General features: G+C 42.1%; 2 protein-coding genes across 6 annotated transcripts in view; one reads left to right on the top strand and one right to left on the bottom strand.

Moving 5' to 3' along the window:
* Window positions 1–376: 376 nt before the first annotated feature.
* On the top strand, window positions 377–25,573 carry rfx2 (regulatory factor X, 2 (influences HLA class II expression)). 3 transcript variants are annotated; one of them, XM_041936146.1, is made up of 18 exons: window positions 377–542; window positions 10,499–10,607; window positions 11,331–11,420; window positions 12,867–12,949; window positions 13,643–13,913; window positions 15,184–15,258; window positions 16,206–16,387; window positions 16,584–16,703; window positions 17,511–17,632; window positions 17,847–17,965; window positions 20,663–20,775; window positions 20,972–21,123; window positions 21,387–21,484; window positions 21,971–22,120; window positions 22,247–22,455; window positions 22,614–22,767; window positions 22,871–22,913; window positions 23,444–25,573. In XM_041936146.1, the coding sequence occupies exons 2-18, from the start codon at window positions 10,500–10,502 to the stop codon at window positions 23,563–23,565; spliced, it is 2,211 nt and encodes a 736-aa protein (XP_041792080.1). In that variant the 5' UTR covers window positions 377–542; window position 10,499; the 3' UTR covers window positions 23,566–25,573. The 3 variants fall into 3 exon arrangements, with proteins under 3 accessions (XP_041792080.1, XP_041792082.1, XP_041792081.1); XM_041936148.1 differs by lacking the exon at window positions 11,331–11,420; XM_041936147.1 differs by lacking the exon at window positions 15,184–15,258.
* The window catches only part of fcho1 (FCH and mu domain containing endocytic adaptor 1), a 59,075-nt gene continuing 57,871 nt past the window's right edge, over window positions 25,557–26,760 (bottom strand). For all 3 annotated transcript variants that reach the window (XM_041936143.1, XM_041936144.1, XM_041936145.1), the window contains one exon: window positions 25,557–26,152. In XM_041936143.1, coding sequence (XP_041792077.1) covers window positions 26,124–26,152 — 29 coding nt within the window. In that variant the 3' untranslated portion in view covers window positions 25,557–26,123. The remainder of the gene's footprint in view (window positions 26,153–26,760) is intronic.

Raw genomic sequence — 26,760 nt, 5'->3', positions numbered from 1 at the left:
TTTTCTATTGTGTTGTTATTGTTACTACTATTTCCTGCTGCCTCGATTAATAAAGTTTTATCTTATTTTATAAGATGAAATTTTAAAATTACTCGGAACACCCAGTAAGAAGTAGAAGAAATAAAGGTTTGTTAATCCCACACCAGGGAAATTAAATTGTTACATATAGAAGAGAATAAAGACAGACCTAGAAAGATCAAAAAGACAACCTGAATTTATATGAATTATGCACTTCCCAAGTTCCCGAGCTAAGACCACCCCCCAGTGGTTGAAATCAAACTTACAGCCTCATTTAACTGGGCGGGACTCGCTCGTCCCTTTGGCCCCGCCCTTGCATAGTGAGGGCCCTGACGTAGGCAGTCGAGGGTAGCAACAGTTGCCTCGAGACCCCCTCACGCCATAGTGACTGTAGCCGTGGAGACAGTTACTTACCAACGGGCGCAACACTCAGCAACAGCAGCAGCAGCATCTGGAAGTCACCGAGCGAGTGGGAGAGAGGGGAAAGAGAGCAGAGCCAGGGCAGAACTTTTCTCAAGGCAAAGGTGACTATATTTTTGTAGAATTTAGATTCTGAATTCATCTCAATTTGAAGAAAAATGCTCTGGGATCGAACGTGTTGCTGGCAGTCTTGGGTATTTTCCACAGTATAACTTTCCCTTCTTTGTGGCATCCGCCCCAAGTTGAGAACGGCTTTCCACTCTCCTTTTTACTGACGTCCATCTATGGCTGGCAACTGCTTCTTGCACCTAAAGTCAGCTTGGGGAAAAAATATGTATTTCACCTCCGCTACTTCTTTTGCTATCTTGTGCTTAAGCGTTGGTACATAGCGTAAACTCAACACTGATACAACATCACTTTACACTTGTTGCTACGTTGTGTAGCGTGTCTCGAGATGTGAACGCACTTCCAGCTCAATCCCAGCAGGATGGAAGGTTAGGCTACAAGTCAAGCTACAATGCTAACTTCAGACAACCAGAAGCTATGAGTTCGGGTTTGGTTGTGAGTTCAACCATTTGTCGTTTTTATAACGGCACCTCTATGTCGTTCGTCCCAGAACGGTCAAACTTCGTTCTTGGAGTGTCTTAAAACCGTGTTCAGGCAGGTGGTAGTGTAGCTAGCTAGCGTTAGCAACGTTGGGACTGGTGCTCAAACTGTTAAATAACGTCCGCTGCATACGAGCGTAAACTCCGCAGGAGGATAACTTTCATGTCAGTACGCAGTTTGACAGCTCCCCTTGGGTCGATTTTCACCTACAAATTGTAACTGAAAAGGAATTTAAAAACAACAGTACTGCTCGGATATATGTGAACTTCTACCGGCGACGTTACGACACTCAGCGCTACAACGCTACCAGACCTGATGCCTCCAGTGGTCTCTATCTCAGGAGCATAGTAAACTGTCATGATTAACTAATCTCTGTTAATACGTTATATAACGCTTGCTATCTAAGTGGAAGAAAGTGTGTCCTTCACAAAGTTTTGATGTTATTAATATTTCTGAATAGCTCGAATAACTGGATGTGTTACAGCTAGGTGGTGCTATGATGGTTCTTTTATATTGCTCCCTTGTTTTTTATAGTCTTGGCTGAGAGATGGAGTATTTTAAGTACGGTTTTTATTGGTGTTTTTCAAACTAGCGATCGAATGAGATACACTTGTGCACTGTATATAAAGCTGAACGAATCATTGGACCTGATTACTGTCCTCTCACTCATGTCATCACAAGTTCAACTCCACCTACCAATCTTTTACTTTGTTTGATGTTATACCCCTTGAACAGACACAAACAAAAACAAACTGTTTGTTAATAGTCAAGTTGTTCTCGGTAGTAATTATTACTTCATTGTTAATGTGGCAGACTTCATTAGGGTTGCTGTTTGACCTCTCTGTAGCGTCAAAAGCTCATAGCAAGCTGCGCTGTAGCAATAATGAGAATCCAATGAAAAGTAGAGCCCAGGTGATTTTAAATTTCCCTTTTCATTTGTCTTACAGTGTGGCTATGGCAGGTTTCCAGCATTTTGCACACCTTTTCTCTCCCTTTGGGAGTCTGTCTCTTTTTGTCCCCCGAGATACATTAATTCTAATCTTTTCAGAGACAGCCGTCAGCTGCTCGGTCATTTGTAATGTTGCTTGCTATTGAAGCATCAGGACGAATCTTTGCAGCATGAACATTTCTCTAATTAACGCCCTCTCTGCTCACTAATGATGAATTGAGTGATAAAATTTGACATGTGCATTTACATAAAGTATTCCCCTTGTAAAAGAAGAGAGCTAAATGATTTCTTTACAGAGATGTATTACTGATACAGCCAGATATCTGTTTCCTTTTAGGTGGGAAGGGGTCAAAAGGCAGGTCTGAGGGAAGAATTGAACGCGCATTAACAGAAGACTCAGTTTGTTTTGAAGTAGATGTCACAGAAAGAAACTTTGATTGGTCAGACGACTCACCGCAGCTACAAAGAAAATAAAGAGATGACTGCTCTGAAACTCTGTGTGTAACCCCCCACTAACCCCCCCAATTTGAGCGTGACACTGTTATGTTTACATGGCAACTTGATATACAAATACACCCAAGCCATGGAAAGAAAAGGGGATGGAGTGGGCCAGGGGGCAAAATGTTATTCTTTTAAAAGTCAGTGTTTTTAATCAGGTTACAGTATTTTCATCTCCTTCTTTGTAGCAAGAGTGCATAGCTTTGGCTTGCAGAGGCAGGTCAGAACGAAATGGTGCTCGGGGAGAATTAAACAAAGTGGAGGTGGCTGGAGAGTTGTTCAGAAATGTCTTACTGACTTGTGTAAAGTACAGAGAGTTATCAATGAGAATATCAGTTTGAAAGGGGGGTGGGTAAATATTTTTTTTCTATTATTTTTCTGTTGTAGATTAGATATAATCTGTCTGTATCCTGAATTTTAATGGCCATGATCATAGGCTGCAGCCTATGATCATGGTTGTGCTTTGGTCCATTTCTGCAACAAATGCCACTCTGGCCTGTGATTTACAGAAAATTATGTTATTTCTGTAGGCTGACTAACCTCCTTTCCTCTAGCCTTCTTCTAAGCCATCTCTCGAGTTGCTCGTATGATTGTGCATAGCACCGTGCGCCGTTGCCTGTGTGCCATTTTGAGTGTTTAATGGACCCACGTGTGTAGTACAGTTCAGCTATCAATAGGACAGCTGCAGCGGTCTCTTGGGCAGCGGGTGACCTGACACAGCTTTTGGTCACATGTTCTGTGTGTGCATGTGGTGTGTGGATGTGTTTGTGTATGTGTTTGCTCATGCTGTATTTAGCTTATCTTGATGAGGCCTACTGTTGCCTCGGGGAGAAGTTCTCAATCCAATAGCCTGCTACAGATATAGACATGGACCTAGTCCCTGCTATCAGTTTTGTCGCTGCTGTTTACAGTTGTTTGTATTCATATAGAGTGGCATTTACCTCCAGCTGTGGTAACTGATCTGCACATTTCATTGTCTGATATTAACACAGTTTTAATGGGTTATCCCATAACTCCAGTCAAAGGCATGTCAGGAAATCATAGAGCAAAGCAGAAGAACTGAGAGGAGAATGCCTTGTGGGGCTTGTTAAGTGGAAAATAATAGTGCCATTTGTAACATGAAATGTTTCACTTTCATAATCTTCATAATTCATTTATTTGTGAAGGGCTTTTCATTTAAAGTGATGTGCTGTTACTGTTTCATCTGTTTAAAGGAAAATAGTTAAGTGTCCTCATGACGCTCACATCACATCTTCCAGCTACAAAGATTTTGGAAATCGTTGTAGGCTTACGCTGCTAGGATACAAAGAAACAAATCTTGTCATATACCAAAAAAGTGTTACCACTGATTGGCCCTCATGCTGTGGCAACAAGTTGAAACTTGTTGTGAAATGAAATGTTTTTCAATGCCTGTCTCTTCTACCTGTGTGTGTGTGTGTCATCAGGAGCATTCTTAACATTCCACCTGTTTGTATCGCAGCTACACAACTGCTAATTAAATTTCCTGCCACAAACAGCAGACAAGGCAGTGGCATTTGCATTAGAATGGCCAACCCCCCTCCCTCTCTCTTTCAGGCAGGGATAGTAGCACCCCCCCCCCCCCCCCATCTTCTCCTCACTTTTCCTTTCTTTTGTAGAGTTTGAGGCTAGTTTGTTAAGAGATGTTTATTTGGCTTAAAAAAGAGCTCCTGTCAGTGTAAACCTGCTACAAAGTAATTACCAGAACCCAAACTAGGCATTTAGTGAAGTGAGATTTGACCATATTTGCAAAGAAGTAGACCCACATAGTATTTTTCGATTTCATTTGTTCTGTCTTCAGCATAGCTTCTCAGAAGCTCTTTAATTAGGAGATTTGGTGAGGAACAATAGCAGAGGATGCCATTGTCACAGGTGGAAATAGCACTGTATCAGCTCATTGGTGGATGTCCTTGATGTAGTGCAGCCCTCATATTCCATTCTCGATCTTGAAGAACCATCTCCCCCCACTCATTAGCTTCAAAGGACAGCCAAGGTTAATGTTGCAGTGTTCAACATGTCGAAAATTAACACCATTTATAGGGTAGGGTAGTAGTTTAGTAGATATAGCAGGAAAGTGCTGCCACTAACAAAGTAGTCAAGCCTGGATTTAAAATTTTTAACATCTTGGAAAAAAATTATTTCAGTAAAACAAGATGGAAGACAAATAAATAAATTGCAACTAGATGATGTTTTGAAAAATGTGAACTTAAAGAACACCGATAGACAGGATATCAACCATATCTTGTCACCATCATTTACTATTTCTCTTTATGATCACCATCTTGAACTACATAGCGATGCAGGAACACTCTTCATATCCTCAAATAATTTGATGGTTAATGATCTGGAAATGACACTGAATAGGATTTACTGAATTAGCGTGTGAATGCTGCTGATAGTATTTTTAATATCTAAAGCATATCACTCGACCTGGCTGCAGATGATTTAAAATGCAGACCCTGTTCAGTTTCTGTATGAAAGCTTGAATACAGTGGATTTAGGTTGCATGCTAGTTTGACTGAAATGATGCTTAAATATGAGTTTGACTTTAAGTTGCTGTATTCGCATTGCATGATGTTAAATTACCAGTCTTCAAACAACATTGTATTAAACACATCAAATGACATGTAAATGTTACAACTGTAGTTAAAGTAGCAGTTTCATTTAGACAGTTGCAGACTTGACTCTTGAATGGCAGTCACCCATTATTTACCTGTGACCACTGTTCAGATATTACCTGTCAGGTGCAGAGTTAGCCAGTGTTTGATATCCCATGTCTTCTACAGCATTTTTTGAACCAAAGCGGTAAAAATACACAGCATTGACTGCATGAACAACAGACACTTGGATCTGTCTCACATTTCAAGCATAAACTGTTGACTCATTTTTTGTGCCAAGTAGTGCCTGTGAAAGCATACTGTACATACAGTATGGTGATTCTCAGTGTCATATCTGTGTAGATGGAATGCTTGCCAAGAAGACAGACTCCTCCAGTGCAACAAAATGCTTATCTCAGGTGGTCAAGATGGAACAGCATGCTGCCAGCATCTGACGTCTTCTTTGCAGAATGTGGTTCCCTGTGGGCAATGAAACCCCTAGGTCCACAGGTTGGAAACACAACTGTTTTAGGGAAAAAGGTGAAAGCAGATTTAAAGAACATTAGTGTGAGGTTTTGCATGAGTGGGTATGGTTATATTTCCACACAGAATAGGATACAAGTTTGGGCTTGACTAAAGCTTTAGGGTACTTAATCACTCCAAGTTGTCAGTCTTGGTGATTGGTTTTGATTTAATGCAGTCACTTTGTGTAGATTTTCAAAGAGGCTGCAGCATTACCTGAGGCAAGGAGGCTATTTTTGCAGGTATTTTTGTTAGTCTGATAGTTAGCAGGAAATCTCATTAACTTGCTAACAGATTTCCAAAAATTAGGCGGATAGTTTAGCCACAGCCCAAGGAACATGTGGTTCATTTTTGATATAGGATGATAAAAAAAAGATGTTTCAACATCACAATTCAAATATTTTCCCCCTGTTTTATCACAAAGTTGCTGCTTTTACCAAATTTAAAATCATATGCATATTTTTTGAAATCAGACGTTTGTGCTTCCCTGGCAGGAGTATGTGCTCGTTCTTTCTTGTGTGCGTGCCAAACATTTAGAATGTTTTTGAAAAAAGGGACTAAAGCAGTTATGCAAGAATCCTGACTGCAAGTGTTAGCATTTCCCAGTTTCTCTTTAGGCTCCACCACCTCTATCATCTAAATGACATGAGTGAAGTTCCCTGCTCTGTGTCAACAGTATAGGTGTGTTGGAACATATGAGATTCAGGAAAGAGAGAGACACTCGCACGTATGAGTATAGTCTGAGTACATTCCCTGTTGTGACCATCTCACCACTCCTTCCCTGCTCCTTTGTTGTGTTTTCCAGTTTAGCTTCTCAAAACATTCTGTCTCAAATCCTTATTCTTCATCTCAAGAAGTTAAATGTTATGGATGAAGGCTGGAGGTGGGGGATAGTAGAAATCTGGAAAGGGTTAGAGGAGGTTTGGCGTGGGGGAGGAAGTTGCTAGTATAGAGCATGGGCGAACACACAATCTCCATGGCAACGGTTTGATCTTTCTCTCAGTGGCTGTCAGGCCTGCAGCACACATGGTGACGGAGTGGACAGGTTGTGCTGATGACCAGAGGTGGGGAGGGCAGTGCTTGGATCAGAGACAGTGGTTGGTGCCTCTTATTTCTGGTCTCTCTCTCTCTCTCTCCCCCTCTTCCCCCTCACACTCTGCCATCTGCAGACCCCAAGAGCTGCTTTGATTGGATTAGCCATGAATTAATGAGACAGGCTTGAAGAACAGCCTCTGTTGTGGAAATCTCTTATCATATCTTAATTCGCTCTTTGTGTGAGCACGCGTGCCTCTGTGATCTTATGGGTTTTTTTTAATGAAATCAAAGAAAAACAAGTCTGATGTTTTTCAAACCCTCAAATATCAATTAATTTGTTTTGCAATAAATTGTAATTCTCGAATTAGTCAACATGTGTGAAAACCTCGTCAGAGACCTGTTGCTCCTCTTGATATGTACAGTAAAAGTGTAACAGAGGGAAAAATCTGCTTAGTTCTCAACAAATGCCATCTATAGATGTCCCCTTAAAAGCAACAAGTGTCTGTCTCTGCTTTATTTTGTTTTATCTACTAAGCTGAAAAAAGTATTGCTCATCTCAAACTGTTTTACTGTCTTCTCTGCCCAAGGAACTTTGCAAAGACTCAACTTACTTTTGGGAGTGTTTTTTTTTTTTTTTTTTTTGTGGGGTGGCATGAGTGTAAAGCAACCTTGAAGAATAGACGGTTGTGTCCTTGATGACTTAAACATTCCCCTTTCTTTTGAGCACCAAGTAGTTACAAAAACAGCACTTCATCCTGTCCTCTTCAATCAAGTCTAAACCAGCATAAAGTCTGTACATTTTTATATAACTGCAAAACAGGAATAACTCTGCCTCCATGTCCCCCGCTGTCTGAAATTAATAGCTTACAGAGTATTTATTGTTGTAAGTTTCTACTTAGCGTGAGATAGAGGGATCAGGTGGGGGGATGGCATTGTTTGGTTTGGGAAGTATTCTGTTGGTTGCATAGCAACAGGCTCCTGGAAACGGGAGTGGACGGTGTTGCCACTAGCAACCGTTGTTGCTCTGCAAACAATGTGGGCCAGCGCAAACATGAGCCAAGACTGTGGGCTCCTGCTTTTAATTGAACATCTGTATGTGTTTTTCTCTGATTGAGCCCTGTTTAAGTTTGATCTGTCAGTGACATATGTTTAAATCTCATCTGCACTGTTAACATTATAGACTAAAACATTAATGACAGTTGGTGTGGCTTGAGGGTTCTTAAAATGTGTCTCCTCTTGTTTCCGTATGGCTTTTAAAACTCAGGTAACTCTTGAAAGGAGGGGCAGTTGTTGTAATGTTGTTAAGTGCTCATCTGGGATTTGCGTGAATGAAACCAGGCTCACAGACCTGACATGAAAAAAAAACATGTGTGTGAAGTTCTCTTTGGGTTGGAGGTAGAAAGGCTTGGCTCTGCACAGCAACCCATCCAGAGTAGCAGTTTTGCAGCAGTGTGCTCTCTCTCCTGCTGTGTGCTACCTTTGTGCCTTTCAGAGCTGCTTGTGGGGAATTTGTGTGGCTTTTAACCTTCTCTGAACACCAAGCAGAAAGACTCCTCTCTGCCTGCACTCTCTCCTGTCTCTCCCCCTCCAACCCAACGATTTGACACACTTCACCATACCTATTGAAGCCAGCACCTTAATTGAGCTTTAATGGATGAAAACGTGCAGGTCAGTGCTTTGTTTCCTGATCCCCCACCATTTTGCCGTACCACCCACCCCTTAATGGCATAAAGAAGCCCGAGGCTTGTGTCGCTTCCCCTGGTGTAAATGAAAAGTGTGAAGATAAATGATGGCATTGTTTAAAGTACATTTATAAGCTAAGTGACATCCCATAGACAAATTCCTTCCGTTAGAAAGATGCAGCAGCTTTTAAAATGTTCACTCCTTGGTAGCTCCTCCTTGGTTATTCTGCTAATAGTCTTTTGATACTTTTAATGACATACAAGAAAAAGGTGGGAAGAAAAATTGTAATCGAATATGAGAGCCTTTCCATGGAAGTGCTAATTGTGCTCTGTACTAACAAATAGACTCAGAGGGCTGCTCAGGGTAGAATGAATATAATTTGTCTGAAGATTGACACATATCAGGAATTTCAACATAGGCCTCAGTCTATTAGTCATATAGGCAGAGCAGCGTCTTTGCCTGTGGCAAAATCTCCACACATGGAAAATGCCAGTGGTGGCACACCCAAGTCTGCTGTTTTTGTGTCTTAAAGGTACACTCTCTGATTTTGTTATAGTATCCAGACGTGCCCCCAAATCCTAATTATCCCCCCAAGTTACTGCTGATGTCTAAAACTTAAGCCAGATGACAGTTAAGTTTCAAAACTGTTAGTTTTGCAGCTAACAGGGAAATTAGTTTTGTGAATTTGTGTGCTGTTGGTCTGTCTGGGTTCAATTTGTCACATGGTATAAGGCAGTCTTGTCATTCATTGATGAATTTTAGAGACACATTTAGAGCACTTAGTTTGATGCAACGGATACAGGAAGGAAGGCCTTTAATTCTTACATAAGCCAAAGCTTGAATTGAAATCTCCCGTAGCTGTAATACTGCAGCCCCATTAGAAACTTTAGGTTGGGTCTTGAAAAGCCAAAGACCAGGGGCACCTGTTGCTTGCATTTAATAGGTCAGCCTTTAGATTGCTGCGGCCTAAGTGGTGTTTGTCAGATCTCTCCCGGTAAATTAAAATATCATTGTAGTGGAGGCCAAGTGTTCTGACTAATCACCGCATGTCTAAAGCAAGTTGTATCTTGCTGTAATGTTCCTGGTAAGCGGCATTCTCTCGTCCACCTACTGACTTTTCCTGCTGCTCCTGGATTTCTGCCTTCAACCAAAGACTGCTCATCAATTCAACCCACCCCCCCAACTGTGCCGTATCTCCCTCTCTCTTATTCTAATCCTCCTCCCCCTCTTCTCTTTGGTTTCGCACTCGAAAGTTCCAGTGCAAGAGCTTTATAAAGGGGGTGGGGGGCAGGGAAGGGAGGAGGGGGGTTGAGTTGGGGGTGGTCGTCATGGATTCCTCACCATAGCAACCGACAAACGTTTACAAAGCATTGAGGAATTTCCTCATATCAGCTGGATTATTGGAGCCCTCAGAGAACAGCTCTCGTTCGAAACAAACGCTGGATATCATCAGGTCCCTGGCAGAGGCCGGAGCCCCACTGCCATTTTCATCTTTTTCCCCCTTTGTTTTTTCTTGTTTTGACAGAGTGGGGAAGTTGTTTTGTTTTTTTTTATCTGCTTACTCCCCCTTGCAGCTCCATTCTTTTCTTGTCCCTGCCTTACTCCTGCTCTTTCCCTTTCTGGCCTTTTTTTTTTTTTTTTTTTTTTTTAAAAAAGAGAGCCTTTGTGTCACTCCATTTTTAGCTCCCCCTTGCTATGCTGTGCACATTGTCACCCAGTGGAAAGCAGAGTCACGGCAGTGGGTTTGGTCCTCAGGAAGCATTTCAGCCCTGCTGGTAACTTAAACTCCTGCACTGTAACTTCTCCACCTGGGCCTGGTCTGTCAACAGGACCAGGAGTGTCAGTGTTATTCTGTTGAGCTGCTTATTTTGCCATTGAGTAAGGCCAAATGTTGGCAGCCCCTGGGGCTCTGAGAGCTCCACTGACTCAGCTTGACTTGGCAAAGCCAGAAACCCCCTGGGGCACAAAGAATGACCTAGTGGCTCCAAGAGACAAGGGTTCTGGTGGAAGAGCATTCATTTAATATGGCTGTCCTTGTGTATAGACCTGAAATGCTCTTATTATTTGTTTCAACCTTCAATGTTACCTGTCTGGTAAGAAATTCCCGCTACTCATGTCTTTTCTAATTCTTCATATCTCCCCTGTGGCCCAGCATGCAGAGCTCCGAGGGAGGGTCAGACACCACGACCAGCGTGGCAGTGCTGCGGACGTCCTCATCAGCTCAGGCCCCTGTGGTACAGCCTGTCCCAGCCTCCCAGCAGGTAGAGTACTACCTCTACCCTGCTGCTACTGTAATGACAGGACAAATAGGGAAAGTCTGTAATGACACAACTGTTCCATTTAATTTCTTTCCAAATGTTGAGTTCCAAATGTATAAAAGACCAGCTATTTTGGAAACCAAACCAGCTACTTACTATATTAGTGCTTACATATGGTGTCTGAAAAGAAACAGTGCAATATCTTGACAACAGATCTCTCCTAGAAGCACTTGTAGTTCAATGTTCCATGCAGCACCTGCAACAAATAAAAATGTTTTTTTAATAGTGGTTCCAATTTGTAAATTGTCAGCAACCGAAGCTGCCAACCATCCACTCTGCCAACGGATGCTGCTTGATTTATTTACCATGCTAGCTTCTGCCATAACATCTCCCTGCCTTATTAGACCAGTACATCCATTTTACAACAGCCATTTGAAGCTATATAAAAGTGACAGTGCTGTAAATACAATCTATAGAACACAGTCTGCAATTGTGTTACAGTAAAATACTTGAATCTCTATTTCCTGTAATCAGAGGAGTTCACTTAGAAAATGTAGTGTTGTACTATACACACAAATCTGTTAGCACAAGCTTAAATTCTTGATGGGGGCATTTGCTGATATGTTTGCCCGTGATGTGTTCACTGTCATGTTTACAGGAATGTGTGTATGTATGCGATTGTACGTGCATACCTATGTAATTGAGTTATGTCTTGTATCCACACAGAGGGTGCTGGTTCAAGCCACAGGCTCAGCTCAGAAAGGAGGACAAGTACAGCAGCTTTCAGTACCCAGGGTTCAACAGGTCCCTCAGCAGGTACACAGTACTGTACATACTTGTACACTGCTGTGAAAATATTTGTACACCCCTTGACATTTTACAGTTTTGTATTTATTTTTTACATTTGCTATTGAGCCAGAGACCTATATAATGCTTCCTTTTGAAATAAAGTAACAAGATCATTAGATATTTCTGTAAATTCAAATAAATAGAATCCAGTTTTGCCAAAATGAGCATATAGCCTGTTTCACCAGGGCTTCTTTGTGTCACTTACAAATATTTGATCTGATTTTTTTTTTTTTTTTTTTTTTACATCTTATACAGGTCAAGAATTTACTTTCAGGTTAAATAGTAACAGTCAGACTGGGGAGTTCTAGGTTCGGCATTCGACTGACACATTCAGCAGTAAACAAGTTAAAGACTAACCAAACCATGTATTAAAACAATGAGTGAACATACCAAACATGGCAGTCCATTCATTCCACTGAATGCTGCTCATCCTGGTGTCAAAATGTTTCTCCTGCTTCCTGTGCCACTAGTAGGTACGCAAAAGTGTCTTTCTCTGGCTGAGCCTGGCCTACTGCCTGCATACATGAATAACATGAAAGTAGCATCTTAATGCAACTCTTGGTAGCTTTAAATAAATATTATTAAATATGTGTGATGGTGAGAATTTGTCTTAGCATTACAGCTGCAAAAAGTCTTCTCTGGGTCTCAGGGTGTAATGTGAACTTGCTGCAAAGCCCCTTGATTCCTGTGGGCTTGAACCAAATCCCAAAACAAAATGTGTGTGATGTCTAGTGTGGAATTATGAAAAGCAGGAGCTGACCTGACTGCCTGCTATTAGCTCGCCTTAGGTACCAGTCTTATATTTCCGGCTGATGTCAGCCAATAGCAGACGGACAGTTCATTACCTGCTTTTCATCATCTTTATGCTTCAGTATGGCATTCATTATCAGTTGTCATGTTTGTAAAATCAAGCTTGTCTTTTCCAACCATATGCATGTCTTTATCAAGTCAAGCGTAAATCACCTCAATTATGGTTTCATCAGCTTTGTTTTTTAAATTACAGGGAATATGTGCATTTTACCCATCCAGCATTTTTCCAAATTACTTTTACTCCTGATCCCCTTTCAAAATAACCTACCTATGTAGCACTTCAAATATCATAGAACCACTACATAAAGAACATTGGTAGGTCTACATATAGGTGGCAGTGTTTTAATGTTAAATTATATTGTTGAGGCTTCTGTTTTGGACAAATAATGCAAAAACCAAGGGGTGTACAGACTATTCACTGCAACTCATGTAAACACTGTAATCGGTGTGCACATGCCTACACCCACAAGGATATATTTTCATTTTTGTGAGTACTTTTATGATTAAAAATATCAGTTACTATTACAATTGTAGCTGCAATTTGACTTGAATTTGTAGAAATGTTGAAGCATGAATAAACCGTTTCCTGTGATCTCTGTGTAGGTGCAGCAGGTGCAACATGTCTACCCATCCCAGGTCCAATATGTAGGAGAAAGTGGAGAGACTGTTTACACCAATGGAACTATGTAAGGAGTGTTACATTACTCTCTAATTAGTACAGAACACAATGTGAAGAAATAACAGTTCTGACATTATGTCAAAGATGTCTATGTATTGTGCTGCACTGATATCTACTAGCCCTGACCCATCCTGTTTCCTAACACCACTTTGTACCTCAAGAGGTGACAGTCAACTAAAACAGCCACTAGCTACACAGCCTTCTGAGCCAACAAGCTAACAGCAGTTAGTAGCAGCCATATTTGGCTCCACTCCAAATTCAGAATCATCTTGAGTTGTGTATGAATAGGTGCTGGAAGAAAAGTCTAATGAAAAATAAGACTTTCCAGGAAACTTCTCTCATCATTTTAACATTTGACTGCTTTTAAAGTGGCTCTAATCAAAATGCCTAATTGAAGCCAAAGTAATTTTCTTTCCCACAGTTTGATGTTTGATTTGACTCCAGCATAACCAGATATTTTGATGACATCAGTTATGTTGCTGTCTGTGTAAACAAGATTATATATTGTATCAGCAGTGCTGCATCTCTGTGCCCTTGCGCAAAGAAGTGAAAATTAGAAGGTGATATATACTCTATAGACAGAGCATAGACTCTTGTACTCGTGGACTCCTAAAGTTCATCAGTTGCCATGAAATGTACTTTGTTGAGCATCATTATAGAATGGCATCACTGTATGCTAATTACAGTGATCTCTCCCCAGCCGAGCGGCCTACTCCTACAACCCCGAGGCTCAATTGTACGGGCAGAGCAGTGGGGGCACCTACTTTGACTCGCAGGCTGGTGGAGCTCATGTCACCACAGTGGTCTCCTCTGCCAGTGGTGGGGTGCCCCCTCACGGCATGGTGGGCATCGCTATGGATGTGGGCAGCAGCCACATCATCTCCAGCGGAAGCACCTACCTGATCCATGGAGGAAGTATGGAAGGAAGCCGCAACCACATATCACACTCATCACGCTCCTCCTCAGCTATGGTGAGCAACACCCATGCTAAGGTTTCTTTGGTACTTTTCCAATAGAATGAAATTAATGAGTCAGCAAAACTAACAAACTTTAAATCAGAGGTTCACACCCATCAAAGGCTGAACACATTTGGGGGATTGTTTGTCTTTCTCACCTGTTATGTAGCTAAATTGCAGTTTTTATTCTCTAAAGGATGTAAATAGGTTGTTACTACTAACTCTTAGTACAGCATGACTTACTGAGCAGCAATCCACGACCATATGGTGTTGTGAGATGCACACTGCTGCTAACTGTCATCACTGCCACCTGAGCCTGTGTCCAGACTGGCCAAGCTCCCGGACAAGCCTGAAAGGCAGGGAGAGACGCACAGGGTTTACAGCAACCTGAGTTGGGGCCTCCCAGCTCTGCAGTAACACACAGAGAGCAGAGCAGTACAGGGCAGAGAGCCTGTAGAATCGGGACACTGGCTTAAATAATTCAGCGCTGCCTTGTTTCAGAGGTTTTCACAGGCACTTGAGCGCCCTGTGAAACAAAGCAACCCCTGGGGCTCATTACCATTTGGCCATGAGCCCTCGGGAGCCTTCTTAAGGCTTGGAACGCTGCCTGCCTCTTTTTCCTTTTCTTCTGTGTCTCCAGTTTGGCTGCAATACCACATATCTTTTCTTTTTTAACTTGATTTTCTTCTTCAGCTAAACAGAATGTCCCTGGTTTTGTCATTCACTTTGCCCGCCACTTGGATTCCATTATTTTATGCTGTCCAAAGACAAAATAATATGGCAGTGTATTTTATACCATGGCACTCTTGCTGATGTCATAGTTACAACTCACTCATCTGATTTTTAGTTCTTCAACTATTATCTAAGTTACATTTTTTCATGAGTTTTGAGGGTGGGGCAGGGTGGGGGTAGGCATTGTTAAACTAGTGTCCCCAAACTTGACGTGACCTGTGCCCCTGTTTGTGGTTCCTATTTGCATACATACAGAGTGTCTGACCGCAAGCCTTCACTGAGCAGCTTAACCCCATAAGTCTCTTGATTTGCATGCTTTTGTCAGCCAATAATGGATTTGGCAGCAACACTGACTGATTTTAATGGAAATGCAGAGATCTGGCTGCTCGCTAACAGTCTTATTTCCTTTATCTGTTTTTTTTTTTGTATGTGTGTGTTTCATATACCCCTGCTTATTTCTGTCCCCGTCTCTTTTTCTATCTCTCTCACTCTCCTGCCTCCTCCCTCTTCTGTGTCCACTTCTTTTTTTTTTTCTTGCATGCTTTTTCTTTAGCTTGAAATGGCGATTGAAAACCTCCAAAAGTCTGAAGGAATTGCAAGTCACAAAAGCAGCCTGCTCAACAGCCATGTAAGTCAACCGGGAACTTTCTTTGAAAAAGACTTGAGAGAAAATGAAAAAAAAAAAACACCAAAAAAGCTTGTAGGCAGTGTGTTCTTCAAAGTTGAGCACACTACCTACTGCTAGCTTTACTTACCTTCTGCACTGTCCCACTGATATGCATAATTGTCTCCATTAGTTTTGTCCTTGATCTGAACTTGCATTTGCTATCACTTTTTGCTTAAGTATGCATGTTGTATATATTTCTTAATAGTCTGCATGGACTTCATTTGATTGATTTTTTTAAGGGTTTTGTTTATTTCACTTTTTAATACACTTTTACTCAGTGTCATCAAATTTTATTGAAATGTGACTTTTCTTGTTGGTAGGCTGTCACTCAAATTTAATGTCATTTAAATTACATTCATGTAGTATTTTTATCCATACTCTTCCTCACATGGGAAATCTGTGGTTTAGATGCTTACACTCTAACTCTTAACCTCAGCTGTCATCTCCACATCATTTGTATGAGTAGTGTTTGAATTTTCTGCTTTAAATCTGGTTTGCAAATTGGTAATTTGAGCCTTTTATGCAAATAAATTCTGATTGCGCTGTTACAGACAAGCCATGACTGTGTCCTCCTCAACTCCGACTGTCTTTGAGATTTGTCTGATAGAATAAATAGCACTCCAAATGTTTGAGTGTTAATCAGCCATTCTTTTGGCTGTAGTCACTTACTCCTTTAGTCAAAAATGTAATGGCCCAAACGTAGCTACAGTGCAGTGGTCCCTTTGATGTTAAGACTCCTGAAATAGGTGGTCATGTGATGTGTGTGTGTGTGTGTGATGTGTTATCTGTCTTTTGATGTGATAATAAGATGAAACGCTTCTCTTCGTTTCTGGCCAGGTGACTATCACAGAGTTTATCCATTGGAGCTCACTGATTGTGCGATGCTGTCTTCCTCTGTGTGTTTTTAGCTGCAGTGGCTGCTGGACAACTATGAGACAGCGGAGGGAGTGAGCCTGCCACGGTGCTCCCTATATAACCATTACTTGCGGCACTGTCAGGAACAGAAACTAGATCCGGTCAACGCAGCCTCCTTTGGCAAGCTCATCCGCTCTGTCTTCATGGGCCTGAGGACCCGCCGCCTCGGCACCAGGTACAAACAGGAAGAAGTTGTTGCAGAAGCTGAAGATGCTGATAACAGTAATCATGTAACCATTATATAAGTGATGACTATGATGATGCCTATAGGCATTGGAGACTTGCTGATGGGCGAGGATAATGATAGTGATTACACTGATGGCAAGTCTTCTGCTCCTCACTGGTTTCGGCCTTTTCTCTGAATCCACCAGAGGCAACTCTAAGTATCATTACTATGGTATCCGGGTGAAGCCAGACTCACCGCTCAACCGACTGCAGGAGGACACCCAGTACATGGCCATGAGGCAGCAGCCTGTCCACCAGAAACAGAGGTCAGCGCTCTCTCCCTGTCTGCCATTTTTACTGTTCTCCTTCCTTTTCCGTTCCATGTGTCTTGCTCACTATCAAATTTGTGAAAACTTTCAGCAGTTTCCCATTCCTTGAATGACATTTTTTTTCCTTTGGCCACAATTAGTTTTAGGTGCTTTTTGAATGAAGATCATGTGATATTGAAATTTTACCATTGATTTACATTTACCCTATGATAGCTGCCTCATTGTCATTGCCTATACTCTGCTGCTTGCTGTGCTTTACCATTTGTCTGCCATCTCCTCCCCTTTTCCACTAAAAGGTCTTTGTTTCCCTTGCCCTTTTCATATTCTTTCCTAGTTGCCTGTGTAAGTTTTGTAAATCTTGTTTTTGCTGACCTCAGTGGTTTAACTTCTCACCTTGCTGCAGTGATGTAGAAGTGTACTCCAGGGTGTGTCAGTACACCAGGCATCACTGTTGGGTGGCTATAGGTACAACAAAGCACTTGTGACCACACCTTCTCAGAGGTGAACCATTGATACTATTTTGGACCACTGTAGTGTTGGGCGTATGTATGTAGGTCACTGCTCTGTTGTGTTTTCACTCTGTGGTATTCACCCCCGACACACCCAGCAAACTGGGGCAAACATATCTCAAAGGCAAAACGTTGGGAAGAATCAAATTAGTCATTTAAAAAGTGTTGCAGTTTCAAAACAGCAAACAGTTTTAAAAACATGAAAACCTGCATAGTCCTAGCCCTCAAATGCATATCCTCTTGTCCTTTCAAAGGCAGGATAACATACGTGTCCTGTCCTCTACTGTCTGTGTAGGTTCAAACCTCTACAGAAGATGGACAGTATGTCTGACAGCCTGTGTGGAAGCTCTCAGCACTGTAACAGCACTCCAGAGCAGTCTGTGGCTGCTCAGAGCCAACACCACCAGCAGTACATAGGTAAGGACAGGTGCTGCCACAACAACTGTTTGACACTTAAGATCAGAGATAATTCTAGGATGTATTTCTACGATGACGTACACCGTGATCTACACATACAGCTGTCACAGTTTTCATATAGTTTCTGCCTCCAGAATTTCTGAGTGTGTGTGTGTGTGTGTATGTCTGTGCGAGTGAAATGAGTGACACCTGTCTACCTCTTTGCTTCATGCAGACACATCCCACACCTTGCCTCCATTTCCCTCTCCTGACTTGGGCACCCAACCTTTGCCTGAGCGCATCAACATGAATGATATCAAGAAGCTGCAGACCCTCTACAGAGACCACTGCGAGGTATGTCATATCACAGAACCACTTTTATTTATTATTTTTTATTACACCTTTTATTACCTTAGGAACATTTTGAGGCTTGAATATGAATATAAATAGAGCAGGTTTAAAGGGCAACGCCCATTGTGGCTCCAGAGAGAGTTGTGCGATGTATGATAAATTGAATCAAGTGATCACTTGAGTCAGCGTAAGTTGGGGCCCAGACCTAACACATATGAAGGCAATGCATGTGAGTTTGTTTAACAGAAACACAAAACAAAAATACAGTTTATATTTTTCTTGCCAGCCTGATATACCTTACACCTCTGTGTCACAGACTTCCATTTTTTGGCAAAAAGTATTAAAAACACATGAATGTGCAACACTGTTGCACTGGGTGACATGCTCCCTTATTACCATGATCACAGGCACTGTAATTTATTTTGAGTCGACACTACGAACATTGTCCTGTTGGTGTAAATACTCACTAGAGCGCCAAATGTGTATTAATCCACTGCTAAAAATAGTCCCCAAAAAATACACTTAAAACTACAGTGCCCAGCAGTTACAGAAATTGACTGACATGTTAAAGAAAAGTATTGCATGACAGACTAAAACATTGTTGGTTTTGGACTTTTTGTAAGATTTTGTAATGGTAACAAACATAAAGAATAGGGGTTGGTTAATTAAGGTCAGATTCACATCCTAAAACAGGAGGCACAGTGAAAGCAAGCTACTGCAGTCAACAGGTATGTGTTGCTGTATTATGAAAGGGGTGCTACCCAGTGGTTTATTGCGTAATGACATTTCACAGGTCGCAGAGGCTAATTCATAGCCTCTTGGTAGGACCATGAATTTGAGTAGGCAGAAGAATAACCCCGCAGGGTGAAACACGTTGGCAATGAGTAGAAATATTACTGAACAAATAAAGCGTAGAAATGATACTGAGCATAGAAATTTGGAGGTTTTACGGGCAGGGGAGAGTCTGTGATTAAAGCAGCCAAGCTCTGGCTTTATCATATTATCCCTGCCCTCCCCTTGTCCAGCCTCACCACACTCCCTTTGTTCCAGCCGTCTTTTCATCTCTGTGAAGCTTTCAAGACATGCCAATTAACCTTTCAGCGCGCTGGGTGGACATCTTGGTGTCTTTGTGGTGGCCTCCTCTCGGGCCTTTGTGTTGCCTTGTCTGTGGACAGGCACATGGGCTCCTGTCTTTGTCTGCCAGCACATTTCTGTCACTCTCGTAGCTCTCATTGCCTGTGTGTGTTTGATGTTTATGCATTTAGCTTTTTCCGCCCCTTTTTTGTGAGCTAACAGCGACCTGTTAACACATTAGCCAAGACTGTTATTGACATCATTTAAAGTTACAGCACAAATAAAGACAACAAGTTGGCCTTAACATAAAGCAATATCTTGTTTCTTAATTTGCAGTTAAATCAGTCTCTTCAGGGCTGTAAACAGATTTGTATGCAGTGTCGGGCATGTATTTGTTAATGTCATGGCAACAACAGCCAGACACTCAGGTATCAGCCATGCCATTAAATTAATGTTTAACTGCAACTGATTATGTGTTTAATAAAACTTTGAGGGTCATAAATCACAGTGTTAAAGGCATTATTTGTCTTGTGTGTGCGCAGATGTGAGGGGAATCTCTGCCGCAGGCCACTTGTCTGTCTGTGAACGCGCACACGTGAATTCTCCTCCGCAACTTTTTTTTTTTTTTTTTTTTTTTTTTTAAGGCATGCTGCTTTTCCTGTGTGGCAAAAAAAACTGTGGAGGCAAAACGCTCTTGTTTAGAAGGAATGGGGAATTCTCCTTTTTGTTTTGGAGTCCTGTGTTTGACCTGTTGCTTGGGGCAACCGTAAACAAGGTTGCCATGGCAATGGCTGGAGCAAAAAAAAAAACAAAAAACTAAACATATCATGTGATTGAAGTCTACACTGCTGTGTAACAAGATCCAGCAGCAAGTGCATGTCCTGCCAGAGAGAGACAGAAGAGTATCTCTGGGCTCGGTGTGAATCGTACGCTTGTACTCAGCAGACGCTCAGTGTAGAGCTACACAGCACTGTTTGACCAAAAAGAGTCTGACCTCTGTCTCATGTGGAGTCAGGCTGACGTTTCCTCTGCAGAATGTCCTGAGCAGCCACTACAGTGCCTGTTTCTATGTGTCACTTTCACGTATGTGTGTGCCGAGGTTCAGACTCTCTGTTTTTAGAACCAGGTTACGGCTTTTTCTGCAGTTAATCATTTTAGATCACTAGCTTGCCGCTGCTTCCTTTTTGCACTTTGCTGTGTTCACTTGTGTGCAGCACACTCTGCTTTCTAAGAGCCTCATACATATGAACAGGAAAGAGGAAGTCACATGGGTTAGCTCAGGGCAGCGCTTCGCCACTAAAAGGAGCCAAATGCAGACTGACCTGCTTTATAAAGATAAAAAAAAACTATAATCAACTAAAAAAACTCCTGATGAAGCTTAAACGTGGCCTTTAGGATCGTTCAGATGATTAATGTACAGGGAGCTGTGTTTAAGCTGGCTCATTGTCTAAGCAGGAGGGCCTGGAGTGAGCGAGAGACTGCCTGCCTGCAGAAACTTTGTTGTGTGTCTGGTTGCCATGGCTCAGCTCTGTATGTTTTGTCCCCCCCTTCCTCCCTCTCTTTTCCCTCCTCTCTTCCCTCCCCCTCATTCTCTTCCCTCCTCCCTCCCTCCCTGCTCTCCTGCAGGCGACTTTGGATGTGGTGATGAACCTCCAGTTCCACTACATTGAGAAACTCTGGCAGACCTTTTGGTATTCAACACCGCCATCTAGTGACGGAAGCACCACCATACCCAACAGGTCAGATGACATTAACAGGAAGAGCCGAGGCTTCAGCGTTGAAGAAAGCTACTACTTACATTTACATTAAGTGCCTGAGCTAATTAAATCTTCTGTTTTAACCATATGTCACAAACGTTAACCTTTCCTCCCGACTGTCTGCTGAGTTCAGAACAGTTATGTTATGTGTATTTGTTTTCCTCCTGTCTGTGTGTAGTGAAGATGACCTGGAAGGTGTGATCCCCAGAGAGAAGCTGGTGGCTCTGTGTAAATATGAACCAATCAGACTTTGGATGAGGAGCTGTGACCACATCCTCTATCAGGCTCTGGTCGAGATCCTCATCCCTGATGTGCTGCGTCCAGTTCCCAGTCAGTACCAGTGATATTTTCATTTATCATGATTTTAGTAAGACACAGCAAAGTCTCATTGTCTTAACTCTTGGCACTCTTAGTAAGTCACTGACACCACACTCAACAACACATTCATGGGATTTTGCTGGTATTCTGTTCCAGAACTGCTTGAATCTTCTGTATTGCAGTTGGCCTAATTTGCACAACTCTACTTACGATGCTTTCTGCAAAACTGAATTTAGTGAGCTCAGTTTGTAATCCAGGCTGCTCTGTTTCTTCAGGCACTCTCACTCAGGCCATCCGTAACTTTGCCAAGAGCCTGGAGGGCTGGCTGACTAATGCCATGACCAACTTTCCTCAAGAGATTATCCGCACCAAGGTGAGAAGACAATCTCTGATCCCCTTTGCAACAGCTGTTTTCCATATTGCATGTGCATATAAAATCTGAATTATGACATATGTCTCTCGTGAGCTTGTCACTCATATGGCTGGTTTGTGATCCAGGAGTGTGATGTTGCTGTGCACAGTCCCTGCCACCTCTTCAGCGACATTGACTTTAATGATTACATCTATTTATTAGAGATTATTCATGTTTATGTGGATGCAGTATAGCTTGGATTTGATTGAAGATGCATCATACTTACACCACGTGCATTTAGGTAAATTTCTGACTAGGATATACGTAGATCTTGAGCATATCTGATTATTCCTGTCCAATCTCAGAGAAAGCACAGAGCACCCTGGAAACCTAAAGTGGATGCATTTAAGTCTGATATAATTAGGTGATAATTAAAACACAGAAATGTAGAGTGAAAAAAATTTCAGGACCTATCAAGAATTCTCTGGTTCTGCCTCCATGGTGTAGGTGGCGGTTGTCAGTGCCTTTGCCCAGACACTGAGACGTTATACCAGTCTGAACCACCTGGCCCAGGCAGCCCGTGCTGTCCTCCAGAACACCTCCCAGATCAACCAGATGCTCTCTGACCTCAACCGGGTGGACTTTGCTAACGTCCAGGTAAACTTGCCCTGGTCATTTATTGTTGAGACTTCATGCTAAAACAACAAACGCCACGTTGCACAAGGCGCAGTCTGTCCGTGTCGACTCGCTCTGTTGAATGGGCGTGTATGTTGTGTCCAACAGGAGCAGGCGTCGTGGGTGTGTCAGTGCGACGAGAGCGTGGTTCAGCGTCTGGAGCAGGACTTCAAGGTCACCCTGCAGCAGCAGAGCTCTCTGGACCAGTGGGCTACCTGGCTGGACAACGTGGTCTCTCAGGTCCTTAAGCCTCACCAGGGGAGCCCCAGCTTTCCCAAAGCTGCACGCCAGTTCCTGCTTAAGTGGTCCTTCTACAGGTACGAGGGGGCAACACTGAGGCTGCTTACACTTCAGGTCTCTGCATCAGTCTGGTTCGCATTGTTAGTTTTAGGGAAAAAGCTAATTTAGCTTTCTGTGGTGGTGCAGCTGTAGCATTTTATAGATGATCTCCTTTCTCTCTCTTTCCTTCCCATAGCTCCATGGTGATCAGAGACCTGACCCTGCGTAGTGCAGCCAGTTTTGGCTCCTTCCACCTGATTCGCCTACTGTATGACGAGTATATGTTTTACCTGGTGGAACACCGTGTGGCTCAGGCCACCGGAGAAACTCCCATTGCCGTGATGGGAGAGGTAAGACAGAAGATATTCCAAACTGCTCCGGTCGCTCAAAACACTTCAAATGTTGAAAATTGTAGTTGTGTTGACTAATGCTCTGTCATCTCTTCAATCACAGTTCAGTGACCTGAGCTCTATGATGCCATCACTCATGGAAAAAGGTATTATTCACAGTGCTTGTTTTGATATTAGTGCCTCTGGGGTGGAGACAAATGTTAAAGGCATCAAGCTGGTGATATTCTACAAAAAACAAAACAAAACAATGCTTCGTTATGATGAATGTGGGCACTGCAGTTTATTCTGACTCAATCCCACATTTACCATACTGCTGCTGGAAATACTCACCAGCACAAACTAACCTGCAGCTGAAAATACTTATCAGGAAATAAACTCTGCTCTCTCTGGTTTGAGTAACATTTGCTAAAAACTAAAGTGCCCAGCTGTTAGAGGTTACTGATCCCATTTTAAAAAGTAAACTGATTTTAACCCTTTAATGGTCTTCTCGTAGAACATATTTTGAGCTTTGATATCTAATTGAAAAATAACTACTTGACTCTACCTTTTGGTTGTTGAAAATCACATGAAGAAGATCCATCGGAAAGTGAAAGAGCGATGCTTATTGTAACCTCGTCTTGTGGGGATAAATTTGTATTGTAGCGTCAAACTTGACTTTAACATTCCCTCTCCCTAGATGCATCCTTCTCTGATGAGATGAGTGACCTGGGCAGTGATGCTGATGCATCCAGAGGGCCTACCGAGCCAGCTGTAAAGAGAGAGCGGATCGAAATGAGCCACCCTCTGCAGGAGATGTGAGTCAAGTCTGACCGGGGCCGGACCGAAAGCCACAAGGACCAGCACGTCTCCCTGAAAAGGCGACCCTACAGTGGCTTCTGTGCCGAGCACACTGCGTCCTTCTGCAGCCAGTGTGCGCGATGTAAATAGAGAAGAAAGTAGCAGTGTCAGGCCTCCCCTCACTAGCGTTTGTAAGGACGGTAAATCTTTCTCCCAGGAAGCTCACATGTCTGTTTGTTTTTCGTTTTGATTTTTACTCACAGGGGTGTAACACAGGTCTGATTTTCTTTCTGTTTTTGTTGCAACTGTGAATGACTTTGTGCAGTACCTTTTTATCGGATGTGTAACTTTGAGTGGTGGTGTGTGGTGTTTGTGATTCTTCTCTCTTTTTTTGTTTTAATTTTAACTAGCTGTGCCATAGTGTCATTTGAGTGCCTTAGATCGCTAACTTTGAAACCACCACTACAGATGTCTATCTGTCCCTCAGCTGTGCCTCTACCGCAGTATGAATGTATCGTCTCCAAACCTCAGACATTCAAAGCACCTTTAACATTGATTAGGTGGAGTTGTGTACACTTCTTGCTGCCTCGGCTGCAGCTTGCAGCAAACACACACACACACACAGACACACACACACAACATGCAACCTACTGACCCAAAGGACTTTTCCCTCAGTCGTTCCCACCATCTTAGCCATAGTCATGGCTCTGTAGGGCCTCTTAGTCTCACAGTAGTCAGGAAGACAGGGAACTCAATATGTTACCTGTGTAAGATGTCAGTTTGTTTACCTCAGTAGATTTTCTATGCTGTGCTCCGTTCAGCTCAGATGACATGAGGCAAGTATTAAAAAAATGTAGCCACTGTTTGAAACTCCCCTCCCCTGTTTCCTTTCATGTAAATAAAATACATTCTCTACAAATGGCCTCGGTTCTGTGAGAGCGCCCCCGTGTGCTATAAGTATGCCTTCAGTAAGTCCTAATTCAGCGACTCGTTCGTGCAGACCTGTGGTAGTTTACTCAGCTGCCACAGAGCAATCCAGAGTAATTGACTTAATAGAGATGGGATGTTAAAACCTAAACTGGAATCTGGTCTGCCTCGTTTCCTCATCAAAAAGTGGTTGTACATTTCATCTAAGGAAGATAAATCTGTACATGTTGTAGCAGTTGGACCTGGAAAACCAAAACCCTTCCACAAAAAGAGGATCTCGCTGGCGTCTGAGCCGGCACACACTCCCCGACAGATACTATGACCTCATGCTCTTACTCAGATAAAAGTCTTATGTTCTGTTTGAATTAGAAAACTACAGTGTGTTATTTGGGGAATTTGTCCATAATAAATTATATATATATATTTGTATGATGTATAAAGTGTGTGCTCTGTGGCCTTCAGTCTTTGCCTACTCTCTCTCGTCACACTGTACTTGATTGGTCACATTGTATCAGAAGAAAATGCTTTGATGTGTAATTGATTAGATTGGCGTGTGTGATTAATTTGTTTCCAATCTCAATCGTTCAATGTGTGAAACTCAACTCTTATAGTGGTGCTCCTGCACCCAAGTGAGCTATTAAACTGTCACAAGAGAAATTTCTATTTATACGAACTATTCTGATTTGATTGACGTCAGCTTTGTGTTGAAATTGGTTTGGTTGATTTATTTTCCCTCCTCCTCGTTCCCCTTCGGATGATTTTGTTGTAGCGTTGAGAATCCTTGAGCTTGAGTTATTTAAGGCTATTTGTAACTTGTGCCTGTCACAGTAATTTGCCTTCAAGTACTTTGGAAAAAAAGTAATTTCTGTGTGTACTTTGTAATGTTTTGTAAGGCTGTTTTAGATTTTTGGCGGAGGTTTATTTTTTATTGAACTAGATTTGGTTCTTCTTACAAGTATACTGAAACCTTATTTTTGTGCATTTTTAAACCTGTTCTTGACTACACTTTAACTAGCCTAAGGACAGATGATGGTCTGTAATAAACTGCATAGTTCAGCTGTATTTTGTACTTGGTCACAATGTGTAATAAATTGGTGTATACCAAAAAGTTTGAGCACATTTATTTTTATCAAATATCAACATCACAAAACCTCTATTTGGAACAAACAGATTTACAAACATTTCTTTTTCTAAGGTTTGGTAGAAGACCTTTGCTCCTGATTGACTCGTTCCATCCTTTTTAAGATTCTCTAGAGATTTCTTCCATACAGTATTTACATAATTTAAAAAATCTAGTTTCAATGGCAGACAGTAATATGTTTAACTTAATTCCTGTGTCATTCATGAGAAGTTCTGACATCTAGCTCGTCTCAGAACACAATGAGGAGACTGAATAGAAAAAGAGTTTCCTCCTGCTAAAGGCAGGACAACTGAGTGTACAACACACAACTTAAATTAGAGGAAAAGAAGAAGAAAAGGCTTGGTCCTAAAACAGGACACCGTCAGAAGTAAGTGCACGTTGTCCTTCTCAGCGTCAAGGTGCCTTGTCTTCAGGTTTTCTTTCTTACCACCGATCATCCCTCTCCTCCGTCTGTCCAGGCCTTGACTCACAAAAAGTGCAAAGTCCTGTGAACTTTGGTCCTTTACACGATTCACAGGGAGCAGCCCGCCATGTACTTCCCTGTCAAACACATGACAAAACAAGACTGTAAAGGAAGAAATGCAGCAAAGGAGCTTCCAGCTACCAAAACATTTACTGTTGTTTACTGTGTTTTACATCCTATGTGCTGCTGCAGTCGTGACCGGGACACTCCTGTAAAAGAGGTTTTTAATCTTAACGTCGGTGTTGTTCTTCCCTCGTGAAGCTACGCGTGACATTCTGCTCTTGAAAGGTGCATCATGAAAAAAGCTTCTTCCTTTCCTCGTCAAAGTTAAATCAACTAATGTAACTTCAACTACTTTCATATCTGCAAAGTCATTCCAAATAACTCAATAAAATTTCCAAGAGTGTTAGTTTCAGCTCCTGCAACTAATAATTACTCATTCATTATTATATAAATGTTTGTTTGTTTTTTCCATTAACGCCTGAAAGAATAAAAAAAAATCCTGCACACTGTCGATCACCTGATGATGGTCTGAGCACTGAAATACGGTGAACAAAGTGAGTTTTTCGGTTGTTGTGGGCTGACGCATCTGTCTAGACTTTCTGTAGTGCATGAAATTTGTTGCAATGATAAATGTTTCAGAAAATGTCAATTAAGAGTGAATAGAGCACATCTGAATTTCCCA

The sequence above is a fragment of the Chelmon rostratus genome, chromosome 4, assembly GCF_017976325.1.
Source record: "Chelmon rostratus isolate fCheRos1 chromosome 4, fCheRos1.pri, whole genome shotgun sequence".
Classification (NCBI taxonomy): Eukaryota; Metazoa; Chordata; class Actinopteri; order Chaetodontiformes; family Chaetodontidae; genus Chelmon; species Chelmon rostratus.
This window is presented reverse-complemented; position numbering and strand designations above follow the sequence as displayed.